Source organism: Acanthochromis polyacanthus, chromosome 12, assembly GCF_021347895.1.
Source record: "Acanthochromis polyacanthus isolate Apoly-LR-REF ecotype Palm Island chromosome 12, KAUST_Apoly_ChrSc, whole genome shotgun sequence".
NCBI lineage: Eukaryota > Metazoa > Chordata > Actinopteri > Pomacentridae > Acanthochromis > Acanthochromis polyacanthus.
In genome coordinates, this window is record NC_067124.1 from 38,947,146 (window position 1) to 38,971,818 (window position 24,673).

A 24,673-nucleotide genomic window follows, 5' to 3' on the forward strand; every position below is an offset into this window, starting at 1 on the left:
TAGAGTTATGTTACCATAAAAAAAAACCCTGTAACAGTGAATAACCAAAAAACTCCATTTTTAAGAAGAAGAATAGATTTTTTTTGGAGGAAAGCTGTTCAATTTAAGTTCTGTACTAAAAATACTTTTCAAAAACTAGATACAGCTAGTGACGATTAGCAGAAAAAAAGTTCTGGTTCTGAAATTTTACATAAGTGTATAATATCTATCAGCATTCATAAGCTAAATCTATTGTTTTTACACATGTAAATGTCATTTATAAAATATGAAAAGACAAAAAACTCACGAGCTCATGTAAAACTAAAGCTGCAAAATGGTTAATGAAATTATTTACATAATTAATAATTTCTCTGATTATTTTCTATTTATTTGCAGTATTTTTTTACAGTGTTGTTAAAATACCAAGTTTCCAGCCCTGTTAGTATTTAGTAGATATTTGAACCAGTTGTTCTCTGTTCTTCTTGTTCTAGACTCAGAACATCAACACGGTTCTTTTGGTTTTAGATTCAGAACATCAACTATATTCTTCTGGTTCTAGACTCAGAACATCAACATGTTTTTTCTGGTTCTAGACTCAGAGCATGAACACGGTTCTTTTGATTTTAGAACTCAGAACATCAACACAGTTCTTTTGGTTTAAACTCAGAACATCAACACGGTTCTTCTGGTTCTAGACTCCGAACATCAACGCTGTTCTTCTGGTTTTAGACTCAGAACATCAACTCTAGTCTTCTGCTTCTAGGCTCAGAACATCAACAGTCTTCTGATTCTCGACTATAAGAATAAATCGGTTTATTGGTCCAACTGGGACAAACTTGCAGGTGGATCAGAGGGTGAAGTTCTGGGACTCATTGTTCTACACTGCAGTGGAAAAAAGTTGAACGTTCTGATCTCTGCTGTTTGCAGGTGGAGACTCCGCTCCGTCACCCTCGGCCCGTTCGTGGTTCCTCTCCCCCGTTCTCCCTCCTCACCCACTCTCATCACGTCCGGATCCGGTTCACCTCTGACGGCTTCGGCGCCAACAGAGGCTTCTCTCTGCACTCAGGACCCGAGGTTCTGCAGACTGTGAGGAATCTTTGGTTCTGAGGCTTGTTGGAGATGATCCTGACTGTGCTGTGTGTACCTGCAGATAAGGTGTTCCTGCCGTGGTGACATCACACTCGATGGTGACGCCTCAGAGGGCAGAAACATCATCAGGGCCAGAAGGTGACGGTGGCCTGTGATGTCGGATACGTGTGTGAACAGTGTGAGTCCCTGCAGAACCAGTTTAACTCCTGATTAACGGGTTTAGACTTAACCGGTTCGTGGTTTGTGAAGCAGCAGGGCGTCCAGACTCTTACATCACAGTTTGAGGCGACATGTACATCACAGGTACCTGGACTCCCGCTACACCTGTGAACGTGAGTCTCGACGTTAATGTCAGTTTTCTCTCTGAATTTTAGACGTCTTGTTTTTCATAGTGTGTTTTCTTCCCCTACAGCTGTGGACTGCGGTTTCCTGACGTTCCAGCTGATGGAACCTGCAGCTGGTCGGATCAGAACCACCTCACACTCAGTACAAGGACCAGGTCCAGTTTAACTGCAGCTCTAAGTACTACCGGCTGACGGAGACGGTGCCTGATCCTGTTTAACTGATCCTGATTAAGTGATTCGTTTTAACTGATCCTGATTAAGGATCCTGTTAACTGAACCTGATGAACTGAACCTGATGAACTGATGATCCTGTTAACATACTTTAATAACTGATCCTGATTACTCTAACTAGTCCTGATTAACTAATCTTTTAACAGATCCAGATTAACTGATCCTGATCAAGTGATCCTGTTAACTGATCCTGATTAAGTGATTCTGTTAAACTGATCCTGATTAACTATCTGTTTAACTGAACCTGATGATCTGAACCTGATGAACTGATGATCCTGTTTAACTAACTTTAATAACTGATCCTGAATACTCTAACTAGTCCTGATTAACTTATCTGTTTAATCGATCCTGATAACTGCACCTGATTAATGAAGTTTGTCTCTTTCAGACACCTACACCTGTAATGCCAGCGGTGAATGGATGTCCGCTGACGGGACGACGGAGCTTCCAGAAAGCCTGCAGGTAGGATTACTTTAACGTAAGACAAGATCAACTTCATTAATCCCACAACAGGGAAACCTTTAACAGTAACACGAAGAGACATCAGTGAAAGGTAAAAAAACCAGAAATACACTAAAGTGTTGTTGACGTTGCACAGATTCATCTGGACGTAGACAGTAATGATTTGCACAGATTCCTTCATATCGTATTCAGACTCTGATGATGTCTTTTTGTGGTTTTCAGTGTGTGGACAACCTGAAAGCTTCTTTGCTAGTGCAGGCAGAATTTTGGGAGGTCAGAATGCAAAGCTGGGACAAATACCGTGGCAGCTTCTGATAAAAAGCCCAACAGAGGAGGAGCGTCTCTTATCAGCGACCACTGGGCTGTAACAGCTGCTCACGTTGTGGACGGAGTTCCGGAAACGTCTCTGCGTCTGTATGGTAGTTTAGTGGATGCAAGAACATCCAGCGGGCCGGGCGTCGCAGTGCTGAACAGTAAGAGGATCATTATCCATCCTGGATACTCTAAAGGAACTCACACTGAACGCACCAACTTTGACAACGACATCGCTCTCATCAGATTTCAGCTCCAGGGTGAACTTTGGTCAAACCTGCTGCCGATCTGCCTGCCAGAACCCGACAGAGCATCTGGGAAACGAGCAGGGAACCGTGTCCGGCTGGGGGATGACGGAAAAACAACACAAAGCAGCTCTGTTAAAAATTGCCCATATTTCAGCGTACCTCTGGATGAATGTCAGCGCACACCGACCACACTTTCCAACAAAGCCATGACCTTCACCAACAACATGTTCTGTGCCGGAGCTACAGGAAAGGACAGCTGCCAAGGAGACAGTGGAGGTCCATTTGTCCTGCCCATGTTGTCCTCAGATGGAGGACCTTACGTTCTGGGCGGCATCGTGTCCTGGGGACCCCCCTGCAGGAGTGGAGATAATAAGGCTACTACACCAAGGTGGAGAACTACGTAGAGTGGATCAAACACACCATGAAGACAGAAGACGGACCTTAGAGAAACTCTGAGCTGCAGCCACAATAACAACGCTTCTCTAAATCAAATGCACCAGCATTTACAAACGCAATCACATATTTTAAAGTGCTCTGAAAATAAAGGAAACATCTGCAAATCATCTGGAAAATTTGTGTTGTCATCAGTTATCTATAATACAAAACGTTCCAGACACATCCTCATGAAATTAGTGTTTATTTGACCAACGGGTGTCTTCTGACTGAAAAATGACACAAGACACAGTCTGACATTGTGTAGATGTTCATCATTAAATTATAACGATTTCTGTGTGTTTCAAATCTATCTTGATCAGCTGAATGTGATGTTTTCAGTAAAAATGCAAAATTTAAAAAAAAAAATCATTATTTTCCTGAAACATTTGTACTAAAAATATCAGGTCCAGAATTATCAAACAATTGTTTACTTTAACCACCTCCCAGTATGTTTTAACTCCTTTCAGGTGGTCCCACTGTGTTTTAACTTCTTTAAAATGATTCCCAGTAAGTTTTAACTTCTTTAAACTGGTTCCCAGTATGTTTTAGGCTGTTTATGTGGGTCCCAGATGTTAAGAAACAGTGAATGTCTCCCCCTGCTGGTAGAGCTGAGGCTGGTAAAATCAAACTGAAGCTGCTTAAAAACAAAGTCAGAGTTCTTCACATTTTCAAATGATAATAATCAAACATAATAATTAATATTTAATCTAATGATGACTTCATGACTTATTTAAGGTGTTTCATTCGAAACATCTCCTGATCAGTCTCTTTAAAGGTTTTATTTTCCTGCACTTTAGAGTCACTTTTCTTCTTGTTTTGCCAAAACAAACAGCGGCTTCCTGGCATTAACGTAGAACGTTGCTAAACACTTTGTGATATTAATGTTTCACCTGAATGTCAGACATTTAATCCGACTGCAGCCGAGCAGCTCACTCATGGAAAACTTCGATCCAAAGATGTTCTGGATGATCTGGTAAGTTCTCCTCAGAAATTCACTTTAAACTTTACTACCTGTAACTGTTTTAGTCCCACTTTGATTTTTACTTCTCAGCATGAAGCTGCTGTTACTGGACAGTTTGTTCCAATGCAGAGTTCTGGTTCTGATGTTCTGTTCAGATGATCAGTGTTTTATAGTCTGAATGTTCCGTCAGTCTCTTATAAACTTTGGTTTTGTTGCTTCCATAGTTGTGTGTCTGTGTTTGTTTTGTTTGGTCTTTGGCCTCAGCTGACCTCAGCCTATAAACAGATGGAACTCTGCAGGTTCCTGTGTTCTGTGTGTTGCTGTGTGAATGCAGCCCGCTGCCTGACCCGGACCCTCCGATGTTTGGGGAGGTCCAGTCGCCCCAGTACCCCAGCCGTACCCCCCAACCTGCAGCAGCAGTGGGAGCTGAGGGTTCCTGAAGGGTTCCAGATCCGACTCACCTTCACCCACCTGGACATCGAGGCGGCTGCAGGCTGCTACTACGACTCACTCACAGTCAGAACCGAACCTCCACACAGAACCCAACACAGAACCTACCTGAATACACTGCGCGCTGCAGCTGTGTATTCTTCATTTTCAATGGTTCTTCACTGATGCCACAGGAAACCATTTTTAGATCCACAAAACCTCTTAGCAAGAGGTTCTTCAAAGAATAATTTCTTCTTCAAAGAAAACCCTCAGACAACCATTACATAATGGTTCCTTCAGCACACAGATGGTGCTACAAATGAACTTCTAAAATAGGTTCTTAAAGGAACTGTTTCTGCAAACAGTTCTTTAAAGAACCCCCAGAGCTACCTCAGAAAACTACCAAAAAGGGTTCTTTTAGGCACCATAAATTCAAAGACCTTTGCTCTGTTTTCCAGATAGTTCATCTGGTTTAGTAAGGAACTTCTTTTAAATGATTCTTAGTATTTTTTTCAAAATTCAAGGTTCTTTCAACATTTAAATATAATAATTATGTAGAGGCTGAAAAACCAGCTCATGAACATATTCATTTATTAACGTTCTTTTTAATTAGTTGAATTCCAGACTGGTGAGGTATTAAAATCTTAGCTTCAGTGATCCACAAAGTAGCACAAACGTAAGATCAGGAGACCAGTAGGTTCTACTGAAGCTCTGACGATCAGGGACTGAGGTGTAAACTTCAGGTACAAACAAACCAAACCCTAGAGTGTTTTTGAGACGCTGGGTGTGATCATCTCGTTAAGACCATCAGCCAACAGTCTGCATCTACTGGAAGTAAATCCTAATGATCATGTTTCTGGCCTTCAGCAGAGCTCTGTCTAAAGGTCTGCAGGCGTTTAAGATGCTTCTGTAGCAAAAACCCAGAATCATTTCGGCCTTCATGTTCTTACTCTCAGCACAGATGGAACCTTAAAGAGTTCCATCAGGTTTTCTCACCTGAGCAGTGCAGCCAGGTGGTGATCAGCATACGGCTGCAGGTCTGAGGATTCGGCTGCTCCGGAGATCTTCACCTCTGGCTTTGGCCTTCTGCTCAGACATGCTGCTCATTATGGAGAGTTCATGACAAGGTCACAGAGTCTCCTGGTTTTACTGAATTCATGAGGAGCTTGAACTGAACCTGCTCTGAAGACATTATGAGTTTATTTCTTTTTTTCTTTGTACAACCAGTGATTCGAATTTCAGCATCATCTCGATATTTCTTTTAGGTGGCAGAAATCAGTTTTTCCTGTCAAGACAAGCAAAAGACAAATCTTAAGTAATCTATATTTTAATTACTCCACAGTTACAGTCTAATCTTTGGTAAAAACCAGCACAGTATATGTAGATACTGAGGAACAGTGGGGAGGGTTGATTTCCTGAACTTCTTCCAATCATCCGGACTATTGATCCGTAGGTCAAACAAACCCTGTAATAAACAAGTACCCTGTAGAGTAAAAACTACTACCGTTCTGTGTGAGATCCTAAACTTCTGCGCCACATCTTGTTTCCCAATATCTACACTGAGACTACTGTTCAAAAGTTTGGGACTACACATTATGCTAATCAAAGCATCACAACATTTTCTCTGGTGGTATAAATTTGTACATATTTCAGTTAAATTTGTTGTTCTCTGTGTTAGAACACTTGATCAGTTTATTTAAAGTGTTTGTTCTAGTGTCTAAATAAGAACCTGAAACTGGAGTCAGACAGAAACTTTTCACACTCAAACTGAAACTGAAGTCAGTCTTTCTTTATCCATTCCTTTATTTGATAGGGACAGTGCACATTAATGAATGTCTGTTTAGACAACAATAGACGCAAATAATCTGGATTGTAGCAACAATGCCAAATAACATCCACAATCCCTGGGCAGATAAAAAAACATAACAGTGAAACATAGGACAATAGGTCACAATAAAAGCACATTACAAGAAGTACACAAAGAAGTTAAGGGTCTGCGACTTTAGTTTGAGGTTCTGCCTCATCAGGACTACCTGCTGTGTTGGTAGTTTTCCTTCTCTGAGGTTTTTCCAGAAATGTTTCCTCCTGATGATGAATATGTCTTCCTTTATTGGGTCCTCAGGTTCTGCACAAGGAAAAGCTGCTGGGAAGTTCTGTGGCACCGAGAACTCTGCTGACGGGCATCACCCCGGCAACCATCCCATCCTGTCTCCCGGCAACACTCTCACGCTCATCTTCCAAACCGACGACGACAACCCGGAGCGTCACCAGAACCTGGGCTTCTCAGCCCAGTACCAGGCCATAGGTAGTCCTCCTGCTCCTCCTCCATGTTCTGGTCTCCTTCTCCCACTAACAGCCAAACTCTCTTCAGACACAGATGAATGTTCAGCACCAGAACCTCTGGACGGGTCGGGTCCGCTCTGCTCCCAGATCTGCTCAATACTCTGGGTTCTTACCTGTGCGCCTGTCACCATGGTTACGAGCTGCGATCGGACCAACGCACCTGTGTGTGTGAGTATATACTCACTTTTTTAAAGGTAATTTACTGTAATTTTACAGATTTCTGCTGTTTATAAACCAGTAAAATTGGGAAAAAGTCATAATTTACATGTTAGCTGTAAAAAACAGGTCATACCTGTAAATGTTCACATTTACACCACCATTCAAAAGTTTGGGGTCACCGAGAAATGTTCTTTTTTTGAAAGAAAAGCAGTTTTTTTCAATGAAGATAACATCAAATGAATGATAAATCCAGTGTAGACATAGTTAATGTGGTAAATGACTATTGTAGCTGGAAACAGCTGGTTTTTAATGAAATATCTCCATAGGGGTACAGAGGAACATTTCCAGCAACCATCACTCCTGTGTTCTAATGCTACATTGTGTTAGCTAATGGTTTGAAAAGCTCATTGATGATTAGAAAACCCTTGTGCAGTTATGTTAGCACATGGAGAAAAGTGGGAGTTTTCATGGAAAACATGGAATTGTCTGGATGACCCCAAACTTTTGAATGGTAGTGTATGGGTAAATCTTCTCTTTATTCCTGGTTGTGTTCCTCCCCAGTGTCCTGTGGTGGAGGTATATTTGATGAACCGGAGGGTCACCTGTTCAGTCCAGGTTACCCGATGATCCCACCTCACGCTGTGTCCTGTCAGTACATTATTTCTGTAGAACCCGGCTTCACGTTGTCTCTGAACTTCAGCGATAACTTCCACATCGAGAGCGTCGACACTGAGGACGTTTAACCTGCCTCCATCACTGGCTGCTGGTAAACTTTCATCACACTAGAAAAACTGGATCTGAGCTAAAGATTAAGAAATTTACAAATTTATCTCAGTTTGCTTTCTCCTTCTCTGGATTTTAGCATTTGTCCCTTTAAACTAGTAATCTAGTTTCAGTGAAAGTGTAGGCTCATTGTCTTTTAGTGCCATGGATATGACAGTCTTAATGTAAAATAGTGCATGAATGGATGGATGGATGGATGGATGGATGGACGGACGTATGGATGGATGGATATATAGTAGTAGATGGATGGATGGATGGATGGATGGATAGATAAAAGATGGATGGACGGATGGATGGATGGATGGTGGATATATAGATAGATAGATGGATGGATGGATGGATGGATGGATACATGGATACATAAGATATAGAGAGATACTTCATCCTCTTAGAGAAAGTCAAGGTATCCAGGAGCTCAGATATGTTACATTTAAGAAAAATCAGGACACTGATATGCAAAAGAACATGTGCAAATTGTGCTGATGGAAGAAATAAGGTGCAAAAATTATTGGCAAAAAGGGCCAAATTGTCAGTATTATAATAAAATAGTATAAAAGTGTAAATACAGTGTAAAAATAGAACTATCAATAAGCATAAAGACGGGATGCTGGGTCCTGGTGGTCCTGGATGATTGGGTTATTATACAGGTTAGTCACTGGAGTGTCTCAGCCAACAGGTCAAATCAGGAGTTACTGTCAGAGGTGTTATGATGCCTGAAGGCTGTGGGACAACTGGTGACATTATTCAAGTAAAGGAGAATAAACTGAAGGTGTTCCACTTTGTTCTGAGATGACCATCCCAGACAGAGAGCCCATAAAGCTCTGTGGTGGGTCGAGTCCCGGACTGATGGAAACCAACTCCAGCACCGTGAGGCTCGACTACCACACTGACGATAAAGGACAGAGCCGAGGCTGGAGTCTGGACTACAGAACCCAAAGTAAGGAACAGAACTGGAACAGGTCTGCTGAAGCATCCTGGTCCACTGTTAGAACCAAAGTTAGAACGGTTAAACATGCAGTTAAACACGATAACAGAACAGTTAAATATGTAGTTAGAACAGTTAAACATGATAATAGAACAGTTAAATGTGACTCTAGAACAGTTCAATATGATGCTAGAACAGTTAAACATGCAGGTAGAACAGTTAAACGTGATGCTAGAACAGTTAAATGTGCAGGTAGAACGGTTAAATGTGATGTTAGAACAGTTGAACATGATGATAGAACAGTTGAACGTGATGTTAGAACAGCTAAACAATTAAACATGGAATTAGAGAAGTTAAATGTGACATTAGCACAGTTAAATATGATGTTAGAACAGTTATACATGATGATAAAACAGTTATACATGATGATAAAACAGTTAAACTTGATGATGGAACAGTTAAACATGACGGTAGAACAGTTAAACGTTACATTAGAACCATGTTTTCCGTGTTCCAGGGGTCCAGTGTCCGGTTCCTGGCCGTGTAGCTAATGGTCGGTTCACTCCTGTCCTGACGGAGTATTTCTACAGAGACTATCTTCATGTTCGCTGTGATCAGGGCTACAAGCTGATGATGGTCAGAACAATCTGCTTTTATTCCTACTAAGAGCTAAACTCAAACAGGCCTGTGCTTCTTATCCGAGTATTTTTTTATTAAACCATTCTGACGTTCTATTCACGGTCCGGTTCTTCTGACAGGATGGTGAGGAGATCAAGAGTTTCTTCACGATGTGTGAAAGTTCTGGACGGTGGCATCTTCCTCTGCCTGAGTGTCACAGTGAGTTTCCTCTGACCTTAAAGCAACAGTTCCAAAAAGTTCAGTCTCTTTTCAGTGTCTGGATGAAGAAACATTATGCTCTCTTGTTCTGCAGTAATTGACTGTGGAGAACCTGAGCCTCTGCGGAACGGAGCGGTGACCGTCCTGTCGGGTTTCCAGAATCAGTACCGTTCTGTTGTTCAGTACCACTGTAATGAACCTTTTTACTCTCCTCTGGGAGGCGTAAACGGTGAGATATTTACATGTGGTGTTTCTGGTTCTGGTGTTAGTTTGTTGCATCATCATCGATCCGTGTTAGAATTTTAAAATACTGCAGAATTCCTATTGAGTCTTTATAAATCCTGTTGTTTTGTATGTATTGGAGGATGTTCAATACTACACAGAATGAAAGACACCAAAGAAAACCAGGAAATGTCACCGTATGCTAATACATGCTAAGGTCTACGTCACTGTGGAGTTAAACTTATCCTGATGTTGAGCTGAAGTTTTTTGTCTTTTTCCTCCTCAGTTACTTTCAGGTGTGATGCAGACAGACAGTGGAGATCCACCCATGACGTGATCAGCAGTCCAACATGTTTACCAGGTAGTACTACCAGAGATCTACACTACCAGTCAAAAGTTTGGACACATCGTCTCATTTAAGGGTTTTTCTGTATTTTCATGACAATTTACATTATAGATTCTCACTGAAAGCATCAAAACTATGAATGAACGCATGATGGAATTATGTAGTAAATAAAAAAGTGGAAAATAAGTAGGGCTGTACCCGAATATCCCGAATATCCAGATATTCGTTCGCTACGGCGGTATCCGGATATTAATTTGGTATCCGAAATGTTGGCCAGAACTTTCTAAAAATGAAAAAGGATCCGAATTTTCGGGCCGTCTGTGTCACAAGCCGCCACTACCGCACCTCAGCCGCCGCTGCACCGCGCCGCGCCACGCCAGCAAAGCACCTCCACACCATCACACCTCCTCCTCCATGCTTCACGGTGGAACCATGCATGTAGAGACCATCCATTCACCTTCTCTATGTGCAACAAAGACACAGAGGGTGGAACCAAAGATCTCAAATTTGGACTCATCAGACCAAAGCACAGATCTCCACTGGTCTAATGGCCATTCCTGGTGTTTTTGGCCCAAACTAATCTCTTCTGCTTGTTGCTGTTCCTTAGTAGTGGTTTCTTAGCAGCTGTTTGACCATAGAGGCCTGATTGGTTCAGTCTCCTCTGAACAGTTGATGTAGAGATGTGTCTGCTACTCGAATTCTGGGTGGCATTTATCTGGGCTCTAATCTGAGCTGCTGTTAACTTTCCATTTCTGAGGCTGGAGACTCAGATGAACTTCTCCTCAGCAGCAGAGGAGACTCTTGGTCTTCTTTTCCTGGGGCGGTCCTCATGTGAGCCAGTTTGGTCGTAGTTCTTAAAGTAGTGGTGTGCTGTCATTTCTCTTTACGTAGCTGATTGGTTCTTGCCAAAATATGGATTCTAACAGTTGTCAGATAGGGCTATCAACTGTGTGCCAACCTGAGTTCTGCACAACACAACTGATGGTCCCAACCCCATTAAGAAGGCAAGAAATTCCACAAATGAACCTTGACAAGGAACGCCTGTGAAGTGAAAACCATTTCAGGTTCGGCCTAATGAAGCTCATCCAGAGAATGCCAAGAGTGTTCTAAGCAGGAATGAAAGCAAAGAATATAAAATATAAAACATGTTTTGACTTATTTCACACTTTTAGTTTTTTACACAATTCCATATGTGTTCATTCATAACTTTGATGCCTTCAGTGAGAATCTAGAATGTAGATGGTCATGAAAATAAAGAAAAGCCATTTAGTGCGTGGGCGTGTCCAAACTTTTGACTGTTAGTGTACGTCTGATGTTCCGTCCTCTACTTGGAACATGAAGCTGAAACTTCTTCTGTCTCTGCAGTGTGTGGGCAACCGACAAAGCTGATCTCTGGCTACCACCGGATCATTGGAGGCAGCAGTGCTCCAGATAAAACCATCCCCTGGCAGGTGATGCTGAGTGTGGGTTCAAGCCGAGGAGGAGGTATGGTGATCGCTGACCGCTGGATCCTGACTGCAGCTCATGTGCTGGTACCAAATGGAGAAACAGTTCTTCCAGAAAATGTGCGGGTAAGTAACTTTCTGCAGGAGAAAATCTGCCTCCATGTTTTTGTGTCAGAGTTTACTTCTTGTTGTGCTGCTGGTTTTCAGATTTACATGGGACACACTGACGTTAAGACGCTGATTGCCACTCCTGTCAACGCTTCTTCTCTCTACGTTCACCCAGACTACAAAAACCCTGACTGGTTAAACTACAACAACGACATCGCTCTGATGAAACTGGATCAACCAATCACGTTTGACTCGTCTGTAATGCCGCTGTGTTTGCCAGCAGACGGCGCCACGTACGACACCGGTGTGATGGGGTAAAGAGAAGCTGTGAAATCTGTTTTTAATCACTTGTAGTTTTGTATTTTGTTTCCTTGCTGAGGTAACTTGTATATCTTATCCAGTTTCTAAAAAACAGACTGACTTTTTTTTCTTTTTCATCACAACGTTGTCTTTTATTTTTTCAGTCTGGTGTCAGGTTTTGGTGTCACAATGGACACCGGAAGAGACCGGAGGATTCAAACAAACCGACTGAAGTACGTGCAGCTGCCGGTGGTGGACCAGGAGACATGCAGCAGCTCGTTGTCTTCCTTCAGGAGAACCCGGTCCAACGTACCAAACCTGACAGAGAACATGTTCTGTGCTGGAGTCCCAGAAGGTTCTAAGGACTCCTGCCAAGGTGACAGTGGAAGCGCCTTCACCCTGAGAGAAAACGGCCGGTTCTACGCTGCTGGAATCGTCAGCTGGGGCGTCGACTGTGGAAAACCGGGAACATATGGAGTTTATACCAGAGTCTCCAACTACATGTCCTGGATCAACAACACCATCCAGAACAACTGACTGGAGCTCAACGCTACAGAACGTGAAGACGTTCCTGAAACTAAATTGAAATAAAATCAGAACCAACCTTAAATCCAGTCTCTGAGCGTTTCTTTGCAGTATTCATAAATGTGGTGTCATAAAAGAGTTTATACACTCATGAACTAAAGTCTCATCTGTAAATCCATGTTTATCATTCAGTATTTAGTCTCTAATGGCTCCTAGAACTTTCTATAATGGAATCATTGAAACATGAAGCTTTGTATGGAGAAACATCATTTTATAGATTTATTAAAGGCAGATCTGTCCGTTCTATAGGACGAGGTGTTGATCTCCCTTCTTGTATACATGAGACATCTAAGACTCTGTGGGATGGTCCAGTGGGTGAGGTCATCCTCTGGGTTATTAAATGGGCACCCTCCTTCATCTGTGTTTTGCTGATCAGCCCACAAGAGGGCTCAGCAGTGAATCCCATTGAGTTCACCACCTAGATGACATCTACTCACCTGAAAATTGTTTTTATGCACTACTGTTCAAACGTTTGGTCAAAAATGAGTGAAAGTTGCTCTAAATGAGTCAAAGTTGACCGACACTACTGTTTCAAAGTTTGAGGTCATCCAGACAATTCCATGTTTTCCATGAAAACTCCCACTTTTATCCATATGCTAACATAACTGCACAAGTGTTTTCTAATCATCAATGAGCCTTTCAACACCATTAGCTAACACAATGTAGCATTAGAACACAGGAGTGATGGTTGCTGGAAATGTTCCTCTGAACCCCTATGGAGATATTCCATTACAAATCAGCTGTTTACAGCTAGAACAGTCATTTACCACATTAACAATACATAGACTGGATTTATCATTCATTTAATGTTAGCTTCATTGGAAAAAAAAAATGCCTTTCTTTCAGAAATAGGGACAATGATGATAAAAGTGAGTGACTCAAAACTTCTGAACAGCAGTGTGAATGATTAAGTGAAGTCAGTGAAATTGACTAAACAGCATTAAAAATCTGTTTCTGTTTAACTTGTATTTATTCAAGCTTCACGGCTCTTTCCAGGAAATGTGACAGAAACAGGAACGTGGTGTTCGTTTCCATAGTGACACGTTACCCGCTCCGCGCTGCTCTGTGATTGGACGAGCCTGTGTGTGTTTACTTTCACTTTCGCCGCTCCTCTGCGCATGCTCCGTACAGCGAAGCAGCTGCTGCTCTATCAGCAGAGTAACTTTATTTAAACCTGACCAAAAGTTTCAGCTGCTGAACTTCACCGATGAGTTAAAAGTCAGAGAGCAGATTTCAAAGCTGCAGCCTGAGGAAGCAGCGGACAGAAGACGAGAGCTGCAGCGGCTGAAATCAAAAGTGAAAGTGAAGAATTCATCCTGATAAACTGTGAGTTGAACTGGAGCTGCACCTTGATGATGTTTGGAATCATCCTGTTTGGATTCTTCATGAAGAGCATCAGTGGTGAGAAATAAACGTTTATTAGAGAAGTAATCTAGTTATCCAGACAGATTCATGTTTTATTCAGTAACTGGACTCACTGCTCAGTAATAACTGTGTAGTTTACACAGTGGACATTATTGTATTCCATTAAAGATATATGTCTATTTAAATGTGCATTATTCATTATTCTGTGTGATATCGGAGCAGCTTTTACCACCGTCTGTCTCAGAGTGATGTTGGTTCCTACCCGTCACTGTTCCTGGACGAACACATGAGAGTGTAACACTCTGCTGCACAGGTTGAGGTCAAGTGTTGGCTGTCTGACAGTGGTGGTGACAATAAAGAAGATTATTTTCACTTTTATCACAGTTTAGACACTTTTCTTGATGTCAATTAAAACATCGTTGTTTGTCTCATTTTTGCGGTTTTGTGTCTGATTTTGTCTCGTTTTTGATATTTTGTGTCTCATTTTGTTTTTTTGTTTCTCGCTTTTGTCGTTTTACGTCTCATTTTTGTCGTTTTGTGTCTTGTTTTGTTGTTTTGTGTCTTGGTTTTGTCACTTGTCTCTTTTTTGTCATTTTGTCTTGTTTGTGTTGTTTTTGTTTTGTCATTTCGTTTCTCGTTTTGTGTCATTTTGTGTCTCATTTTTTATCATTTTGCGTGTTGTTTTTGTCTTTTTTTCTTGACTTTTTTCTGTTTTGTATCTTATTTTCCGTCTCATTTGTGTTATTGTATGTCTCTGTGTCTTTTTGTTTGTCTCTGGGTTTTTTGAAACGTGATGAACCTTCACTGTAGCTCTATTAAAGTTGATGTTTATGTATTTAGACGCTCATTTTGCAGAAGTACTGAACTATTAAAGCTGTTTCTGTCTTTGTTCCTCTGGTTTCTCAGCTGACGGGGTTGCAGACGTGGTCCTCTCCTGTGATCTGGTGGAGGAGGGAGTCGGACTGGGAGGAATGGGAGGAGGAGCTCTCTTCAGTCGGACTCCAGCGACTCTGGTGCTCAAAGACGTTCCAGTCGGTTCTGATGAATCTCTGGAGACTCTGACTCCATTTGTTCCGCCCTCCGTCCCTGATCCAGAGCTCCTCCTGTTCGAAGTTAAAGGTTTCTCTGCCTTTCCGTCCATAAACTCTGGTTCTATAAAAGCTCTGCTGGTGTTGAACTTCTCTCTTCTTCCTGGTTAGTTTCATCTCCTGAGATCCCGAAGGCCGACGTGCTGCTTCATGCCGACTGCAACCAGCAGGAGGTTCTGTGTGAAATCAGCCAGTATTCTCCTCGAGGGCTGCCGGACTCCACAGGGTTCTTCATGGTGTCGCTCAGCGTGGACGGGGTGGACTTCAGCACCTCGTTGATCCTGCAGACGTTACCTGTGGAGCAGAACTCGTCCACCCTGGTCCAGAGCAAACTGGGTTTACCTCTGAGCGGGTCGGGAACGCTGCTGACTGAAGGTCCGGACTACAGTTTGATGTCCAGCTTTCCAGCCGTGACCCTGACGTTCTCCTGAACTCTGCTGTGGTTCTTTGTGTCCCTCAGTGATCTTCCTGGTGTTTTCCCACATCAAGTCGGTGTCGGCTCCTCTGAAGGCCGACGTTCTGCTAAACTGTGGCTTCAGGCAGCAGGAGGTTCCGTTGGATCAGGAGGTGGGAGTCGAATGGAGGCTGCAGCACCGAGGAAAAGGACAGAAGGTTCTGGAGATGAAGACGAAGCTGGACGGCAGCGAGGGGAGCCCAGTAGGTGAGAACAGCCGGGACCTTTCTGCAGGATTTAAAGTCTTTTAGTGACAGTTCAGCTTTTTAAAAATAATTTTCTACTTAGATCCAGTTTCATTCTCCTACAAAACCACCGCAATCATAATAGACGAATTGAGTCTTTCCAAATAGCGTTACTTAAATCATCTTGTAGCAGAAGAGAGAAAGAAACAGACAGAACAGCCCTTTATTTACCTGGCAGGTAGACAGGAAGTGATGCAATGAAGCAGAGACACCTACAAGCTAAGCTAATGCTAACAAAGGAAGCATGGAGGAGAAGTGAGGAGTTGGAGGAGTTTCTTCTGCAATATAATGACATCTCGTAGCAGTTTACACAGTGAAGTAAAGAATTAATAGATTTTAAACAGAGGAACCTAAAAAAAAGTATTTATTTGGGATTAGACAAGTTCATTTTTAGGAACAGTTGGAAGTAAAATATGATGAGAGTTGTCCAAAAGATAAAACGGTGGTTCAGCTTATTCTAATTTAATATTTTGATCTATTAATAAAACATCTGAGCTGCAGTCATTAGAGGTGGTTTGTCCACATTAACAGGAGAGGGAAGGAAAGAGGCTGAAGCCAGGAAGAGCCTCATGAATAAATGAAAGTATCAGTGATGGAGGAACCAACAGCCTCTCAGCAGCAGAGCAGATCGGTATGCTCCAGGTGAAGTTCAGCCTTCAGGACCTTATCAGATGTTCTGTCTCTTCAGTGCTGGGACAGAGGAAAGGTTCCAGCCTGGACGCCGCTCTGCTGCTGCATGAAGGAGACGCCTCCATGGCGCTGTCCAGGCTGCAGGTGGAGGACGAGGGAACCTACATCTGCACCATCAGCGTGGGCAACTTCCATGCCCAGCAGGTGGTGCAGCTGCTCATCAGCCGTGAGTTCAGCTTCTGGAAGTTTAAATACAGGTTGAAATAAAGTCTGAAGCTTCTACGAGTTTACATAAAATTTGAAGCTTCTAGAAGTTTAGATCCGGTCTGAGGCTACAGCTTCTATGAAGTTTATCTACAGGTTTAAATGAAGTCTGAAGCTTCTACAGGTTTAAATAAATTTTGAAGCTTTGATAAATTAAACAAAGTCTGAAGTTTATCTTCACTCTAATCGGTTGGTTCTGAAGAATCCACAACATCCAGCTGGATTCCTGTTTGTTCTAAAAAAAAATCTGGGAAACCTTATTTTTATTCTCCCAGAATGTTCAGGATGATGTTCTCTAAAGACTCAAACAATCAGAAGTTCTTCCTTTGTATCCTGTGATGTGGGAACATTTCATGTCTGTAATAATCTACATCAGGGGTGTCAAACACGAGGCCCGTGGGCCAAAAGCGGTCCTCCAGAGGGTCCAATCCGGCCCTCAAAGTGAAAAAATTCCACAGAAGACATTAATTGCAGATTGTAAAGGAGTAAAACTATAAATTTAAAATAATTTCTAGACCATGACAAGTTGTTTTCATCATAAAGTAAAATACTATTTTGTAATTTTTGTCTTGTTTTTGGTCTTTTTTGTCTGACTTTTGCCGTTTGTGTCATGTTTTTGTCATTTTGTTTCTCGTTCTTGTCGTTTTGTGTTTTCTTTTTGTCTCATTTGAGTTGTCTTGTCATTTATTTATGGTTTTCTTTCTTGTTTTTATCAATATTTTTGTCTCATTCTTGTCATTTTGTCTTTTTTGTCTCGCTTGTGTCGTGTGTCCATTTTTTTGTCATTTTGTGTCTCATTTATTGAATGTTTTGTCTTGTTTTTTTTTGTCTGACTTATCATTTGTCTCATGCTTTTATCATTTTGTGTTTGGCTTTATTCATTGTTTTGTGTATCGTTCTTGTCATTTTGGGTAATTTTTTTGTTTCGTTTTCGTCATTTGTCAATTTTTTGTGGCTTTGTAACTTGTTTGTCTAATTGTTTGTCTCTTCTTTGTTTTCTTCCATGTCGTTTGTCTCGTTTGTTGTCGTTTTGTCTCATTTTCGTAATATTTTGTCTTGTTTTTGTTGTTTGTAGTCTGACTTCTGTCATTTTGATCATAAAGTTAAATACTATATTGTTCAGTTCCAAATATCTGTGACTAAATGTTGTGTTCGTTTGTAGACACTCTGTGGTCTGGAAGTTGTAATGTGGAAATGACAAACTGAGGCTGAATGTTGACGAAATTGAATCTATTTTTTTTAGGAATTTTCAAGTTGTTCATAATGGCCCCTGAACTAAAATGAGTTTGACACTCCTGATCCAGAATGTGTTCATCCACAGAATGGAGGAATGTTCCACCTTCATCAAGGAACGTTTTATAAAAAAACTTTCTGTCTTCTTAAGCCTGAGAACGTCTTAAAAACATTTTTTAATGTTGGTTTGAGAAGGTTCTTCTTTCATTTGTAATGTAATCCCACTGCATCCTCCAAATGTCCTCTGAATGTTGAAATGACAGGTTCTGGCGTAATTCATTTTTAACCTCAAAGGAACATTATTTGAACATGAGATCGATGTGTCTTCTTGAAAACATTAGTGGAACCCGTAGATAATGCTAATTAATGTTGTGGGAACGTAATGTCTTTTTATTTTCTGTTCCTGTTTCCAGAAGCGCCTCAGGTTTCGCTCTCGGAGGGGAAGAAAGATTCTAATTCTGCTCAGACATTGAGCTGCCACTGCAGTAATTATTATCCTCTGGATGTCCAGGTCAGAAACTCAGTCATGTTGTTCCTTCTGTCATATAAAGTCTGTTTGATTCTCTTTCATCTGTTCTCAGTGGAACATCCCAGAATTAAACTGCAAAGGCACTTTCACTTATTCACTGTATTTAAATCTGACAAACCTTTGGTGCAATGAATCCAGGGAAAGCCCAGGACTGGGTGATTTGACTTTGGACCTCTGGAAACACCCAAAAGGAAGGAAGGCCTTAAGGTCATTCTGTATCCAGACGTTCAAGGGACAAAGACCAGACAAATGGGGAATGTCAGCAATTGTTCTAGTTTCAAAGAAAGGCAACCGTATTATGTGTGACAACTACAGGAGTATCAGCCTCACCCAGGTTGCTACCAAGATCTATAATCGGATGATCCTCAACAGAATTAGACCAGTCATTGACCCTCTATTCCGCCCAGGTCAAAATGGATTAAGGCAATCTCGCTCAACTACTACACACATCCTTGCTCTTAGAAGAATTGTTGAGAAAGTATTAAACCACAAGAAAGAAGCAATACTGGTTTTCATTGATTTCAAGAAGGCATTTGATTCCACTGTAGTCAAGACTCCTGAAGGCAACACGGATCTCTTCTCCATAGACACTGAAATAGTTCAAGGAGATCCTCAAGCACCTTTCATTTTTATCATCTGTTTGGACTATGCACTGAAGAATGCAACCCTACCCTCCGATTGTCTGACCCTAAAGCATTGTCATAGTAGAAGACACCCTGAAGAACTCCTACCAGAACTTGCCTTCGTAGGTGATGTTGCCCTGTCAGTGACGCAGAAGACCTTCTGCATCGGGTCGAGAGAGAAACAACACAGATTGTATTGAATGGTGGAAAGACGAAGTTCATGCAACTAAATCCAACATCTGAGGAGACGTTGCATGCACTACATGGTTCAGAAATCTAAAAAGGTGATGATCTCCTATATCTTGGAGGCTACACCAACACAGCACATAATATAGAAACAAAAATTGGTAAAGCTTGGGGAGCATTGCACTCTCTGTCAACAATATGGATATCTCCAGTTTAAATGGCAGCAGGTGAGCGTATTCAAGACGTCAGTGGATATTAAAGACCGAAAATGTTCAATAAATTACAGATGTTTTCTAATAAAATCACCGAAAAACTGTATTAACTTGAATGTTGACCGAAAAAGAAAACAGAGTGAATTAAAAATCAGTATTTTGCCGTTTACATTTTTGATTTTTAATCTGGTTCCAAAGTTTCATATTTCTATGGATTTCATTTTACATTGATCTTTGTGATGATTTGTTTGGTTTTATTACATTTTTATAGTTTTCTTTGTTTCTTTGACTTGCTCTGATCCATATGAAGCTTCTACAAATCAAAGATTGATCGTTGAACTGATCGATAGATTGATTGATCGATTGACGGCTGATATTCTGTCTTTCAGATGGAGTGGTTTGCACTTCCTCCGACAGCCTCAGAACCTGAACCCTTCATTGACCAGGGTTCTCTGTCTAGCCATCGACAGCACGGCGACGGAACGTTCTCCCTGTCCTCCCACCTGTCCGTCCCTCCTACGGTTCCCGCGGGAACAAAGATCACCTGCAGAGTGTCCCACCTGACTCTGGACACTCCGCTGCAGGTGACCACGGAGGTGAAAAGTCCTGAACCAGGTACGAATGATTATATCCTGGTTGTTTCATCAAAAACCAGAGGGTTTAAACTACAGCTGCTGGTTCAGCAGTCTTCATGCTGAGCTATGCTACTAACCCTCCGAGCAAAGATTCAGATCTGGGCTAACTTTGCGCAGATTGACTTTAGTGGGAAAATCCTGGGAGGCTGAAGAGAAATATGTTTCAATTAGAAAGGAAATAGAAAGTGAGTGACGTCTGCAGATGATGGTCAACTGCATCCTGGATCATAGTTTGATGTTCAAACTGTCCCACGTGGAAAATGAAAATATTGTATCTATGATTTTCTTGACAAATCAATCAGATGTTTTGTCTCAAAGACGGGAGAAACTAGTTTAGTCTGTCGTCCAAAAATGGACAAAAAACATCAGAGTAAAAACATACCATATGATGAAATAATGTAAAGTAGGCCGTGAAAAACACTATAGAACAGTTTTCTTTGAAAAAAAGTCATCATGAATTTTGTCCAAAAAAAAACCATAGCATAGTATGTCATCCGAAAATAGGAAAAAAAGTCATAGTTTAGTATGTTGTCCGAAAATGGACAAAAAACATCAATTTTTTGTCGAAAAATGGACAACAACATCTGAGTTTAGTATGTCAGCTGAAAATGGGCAAAAAACATCATAGTTTCATATGTCGTTTAAAAATGGACAAAAAAACGTCATAGTTTGTTATGTCTTCCGAAAATGGACAAAAAGTGTCATAGTTTAGTATGTCGTCCGAAAATGCACAGAAAACATAATTTTTTGTCGGAAAATGGACAGCAACATCATAGTTTAGTATGTCTTCCGAAAATGTACAAAAAACATCTTTTTTTTGTCAAACGTGGACAAAAAAGTCATAGTTTAATATGTTGTCCAAAAATGGACAAAAAAACATCATAGTTTAGAATGTCGTCCTAAAATGGACAAAATACGTAATTTTTTTTCGGAAAACGTACAAAAACGTCATAGTATAGTATGTAAAAAAAAAAGCCATTTTTTCAAGATGTCATAAAACCATGCCATATGATGAATGTAAAGTAGACCATGAAAAACACGATAGAGAAGTTTTCTTTGAAAAAAAGTCATCATGAATTTTGTCCAAAGAAACCGTCATAGTTTCGTATGTCGTTTAAAAATGGACAAAAACATCATATTTTTGTATGTCGTCCGAAAATGGACATAAAAACATTATTTTCTGTCGGAAAATGGACAAAACCGCCATAGTGTAGTATGTCTTCCGAAAATGTACAAAAAATATCATATTTTGTCAGAAAATGGACAACAAACATCATTTTATGGTATGTCATTCGAAAATTGACAAAAAGCGTCACATTTTGGGATGCCATCCAAAACTGGACAAAATGCGTCACAGCTTACTATGTCATTTGAAAATGGACTAAAACCGTGATAGTTTCGTATGTCATCCGAAAATGGACAACAACGTCATAGTATAGTATTTTGAAAAAAAATGCCGTTTTTTCATTTTTCATGTCATAAAAACACGCCATATGAAGAAATAATGTAAAGTAGGCCGTGAAAAACACTATAGAACAGTTTTCTTTGAAAAAAAAATCATCAATTTTGTCCAAAAAAAAGTCATAGTTTACTATGTCCTCCAAAAATGGACAAAAAATGTCATAGTTTATTATGTCGTCCGAACATGGACAAAAGAAGCGGTGCCCGTATAGCTCAACAGGTTAAGCAAGTGACCAGTATAAAGGTGCTGATCCCGACACAGCGGCCTGGGTTTGAGTCCTGCTTGTGGCCCTTTGCTGCACGTCTTCCTCTGACTCTTCTCCCACATTTCCTGTCTCTCCTTTGCGATGCCATCAATTGAAGTCCAAAAAAATAATTTTAAGTGGACAAAGCAACGTCACTTTTGTAGCAAAATGGACAAAGACGTCATACCTTAGTATGTCGTCCAAAAATGGACAAAAATCTTCATAGTTTAGTATGTCGTCCGAAAATGGACAAAAATCATTGTAGTTTAGTATATCGTCCGAAAATGGACAAAAAAAGTCTTTTTTGTCGAAAAACGTACAAAAACGTCATAGTATAGTATGTCGAAAAAAATGCCATTTTTTCAACATGTCGTAAAAACATGCCATATGATGAAATAATGTCAAGTAGAACGTGAAAAACACGATAGAAGCAGTTTTCTTTGAAAAAAAATCATGAATTTTGTCCAAAAAACGTCATAGTATAGTATGTCAAAAAAACAAGCCATTTTTTCAACATGTCATAAAAACATGCCATATGATGAAATAATGTAAAGTAGAACGTGAAAAACACTATAGAGCAGTTTTCTTTGAAAAAAAAAATCGTCGTGAATTTTATCCAAAAAAAACGTCATAGTATACTATGTTGAAAAAGAATGCCATTTTTTCAACATGTCCTAAAAACATGCCATATGATGAAATAATGTAAAGTAGGCCATGAAAAACACTATAGAACAGTTTTCTTTGAAAAAAAAAATCATCATGAATTTTGTCCAAAAAAAGGTCATAGTTTATTAAGTCCTCCAAAAATGGACAAAAAATGTCATAGTTTATTGTGTCGTCCGAACATGGACAAAAAAAGCGGTGCCCGTATAGTTCATCAAGTTAAGCGGGTGATTAGTATAAAGATGCCGATCTTGACGCAGCGGCCTGGGTTCCACTCCTGATTGTGGCCCTTTGCTGCATGTCTTCCTCTGACTCTTCTCCCACATTTTCTGTCTTTTCTTCATTATGCCATCAATGGAAGGCCAAGAAAATAACTTGAAGTGGACAAAACAACGTCACTTTTGTCGCAAAATGCTCAAAAATCTTCATAGTTTACTATGTCGTCCGAAAATGGACAAAAATCTTCATAGTTTACTATGTCGTCCGAAAATGAACAAAAAACGTCTTTTTTGTCGAAAAACGTACAAAAACGTCATAGTATAGTATGTCGAAAAAAATGCCATTTTTTCAACATGTCATAAAAACACGCCATATGATGAAATAATGTAAACTGTGAAAAACACGTTAGAGCAGTTTTTTTTTAAATCATCATGAATTTTGTCAAAAAAAAGTCATAGTATAGTATGTCGACAAAAATTTCCATTTTTTCACCATGTAATAAAAACACGCCATGTGATGAAAAAATGTCAAGTAGGCCATGAAAAACACTATAGAGCAGTTTTCTTTGAAAAAATATCATCATGAATTTTGTCCAAATAAGAGGTCATAGTTTATGTCCTCCAAAAATGGACACAAAATGTCATAGTTTATTATGTTGTCCGAACATGGACAAAAAATGCGGTGCCTGTATAGCTCAACAGGTTAAGCAAGTGACCAGTATAAAGATGCGGATCTCGACACAGCGGCCAGGGTTCGATTCCTGATTGTGGCCCTTTGCTGCATGTCTTCCTCTGTCTCTTCTCCCACATTTCCTGTCTCTCCTTCACTATGCCATCAATTGATGTCCAAAAGAATAACTTTTAAGTGGACAAAACAACGTCACTTTTGTCGCAAAATGGACAAAGACGTCATAGCTTAGTATGTCGTCCAAAAATGGACAAAAATCTTCATAGTTTACTATGTCGTCCGAAAATGGACAAAAAACGTCTTTTTTGTCGAAAAACGTACAAAAACGTCATAGTATAGTATGTCGAAAAAATGCCATTTTTTCAACATGTCATAAAAACACGCCATATGATGAAATAAGGTAATGCAGGCCTTGAAAAACACGTTAGAGCAGTTTTCTTTGAAAAAAAAATCATTATGAATTTTATCCAAAAAAAAACGTCATAGTATAGTATGTTGAAAAAAAATGCCATTTTTTCAACACGTCGTAAAAACATGCCATATGATGAAATAATGTAAAGTAGGCTGTGAAAAACATGATAGAGCAGTTTTCTTTAAAAAAAATCATCATGAATTTTGTCCAAAAAAACGCCGTAGTGTGTCGTCAAAAAATGGACAAAAAATGTCATAGTTTATTATGTCGTCCGAACACGGATTAAAAAAGAGCGGTCCCCGTATAGCTCAACAGGTTAAGCGGGTGACTAGTATAAAGATGCCGATCCCAACACAGCGGCTTGTGTTCGACTCCTGATTGTGGCCCTTTGCTGCATGTCTTCCTCTGACTCTTCTCCCACATTTCCTGTTTCTCCTTCACTATACCATCAATGGAAGGCCAAGAAAATAACTTCAAGTGGACAAAACAACGTCACTTCTGTCGCAAAATGCTCAAAAATCTTCATAGTTTACTATGTCGTCCGAAAATGGACAAAAAAAGTTTTTTTGTCGAAAAACGTACAAAAACGTCATAGTATAGTATGTCGAAAAAAATGCAATTTTTTCAACATGTCGTAAAAACATGCCATATGATGAAATAATGTCAAGTAGAACGTGAAAAACACGATAGAAGCAGTTTTCTTTGAAAAAAAATCATGAATTTTGTCCAAATAAGAGGTCATAGTTTATGTCCTCCAAAAATGGACACAAAATGTCATAGTTTATTATGTTGTCCGAACATGGACAAAAAATGCGGTGCCCGTATAGCTCAACAGGTTAAGCAAGTGACTAGTATAAAGATGTGGATCTCGACACAGCGGCCTGGGTTCGATTCCTGATTGTGGCCCTTTGCTGCATGTCTTCCTCTGACTCTTCTCCCACATTTCCTCTCTCTCCTTTACTATGCCATCAATTGGTGT

General features: G+C 40.4%; 2 protein-coding genes across 2 annotated transcripts in view; one reads left to right on the forward strand and one right to left on the reverse strand.

The window, feature by feature from the left end:
• LOC127536340 (synaptobrevin-like) overlaps window positions 1-24,673 on the reverse strand; it is an 84,073-nt gene that overhangs the window by 32,751 nt on the left and 26,649 nt on the right. The window lies entirely within an intron of this gene.
• LOC127536338 (tapasin-related protein-like) overlaps window positions 13,664-24,673 on the forward strand; it is a 28,472-nt gene continuing 17,462 nt past the window's right edge. The window contains exons 1-7 of the mRNA XM_051956277.1: window positions 13,664-13,944; window positions 14,815-15,027; window positions 15,108-15,371; window positions 15,457-15,657; window positions 16,384-16,551; window positions 18,236-18,333; window positions 19,762-19,987. Coding sequence (XP_051812237.1) covers window positions 13,896-13,944; window positions 14,815-15,027; window positions 15,108-15,371; window positions 15,457-15,657; window positions 16,384-16,551; window positions 18,236-18,333; window positions 19,762-19,987 — 1,219 coding nt within the window. The 5' untranslated portion in view covers window positions 13,664-13,895. The remainder of the gene's footprint in view (window positions 13,945-14,814; window positions 15,028-15,107; window positions 15,372-15,456; window positions 15,658-16,383; window positions 16,552-18,235; window positions 18,334-19,761; window positions 19,988-24,673) is intronic.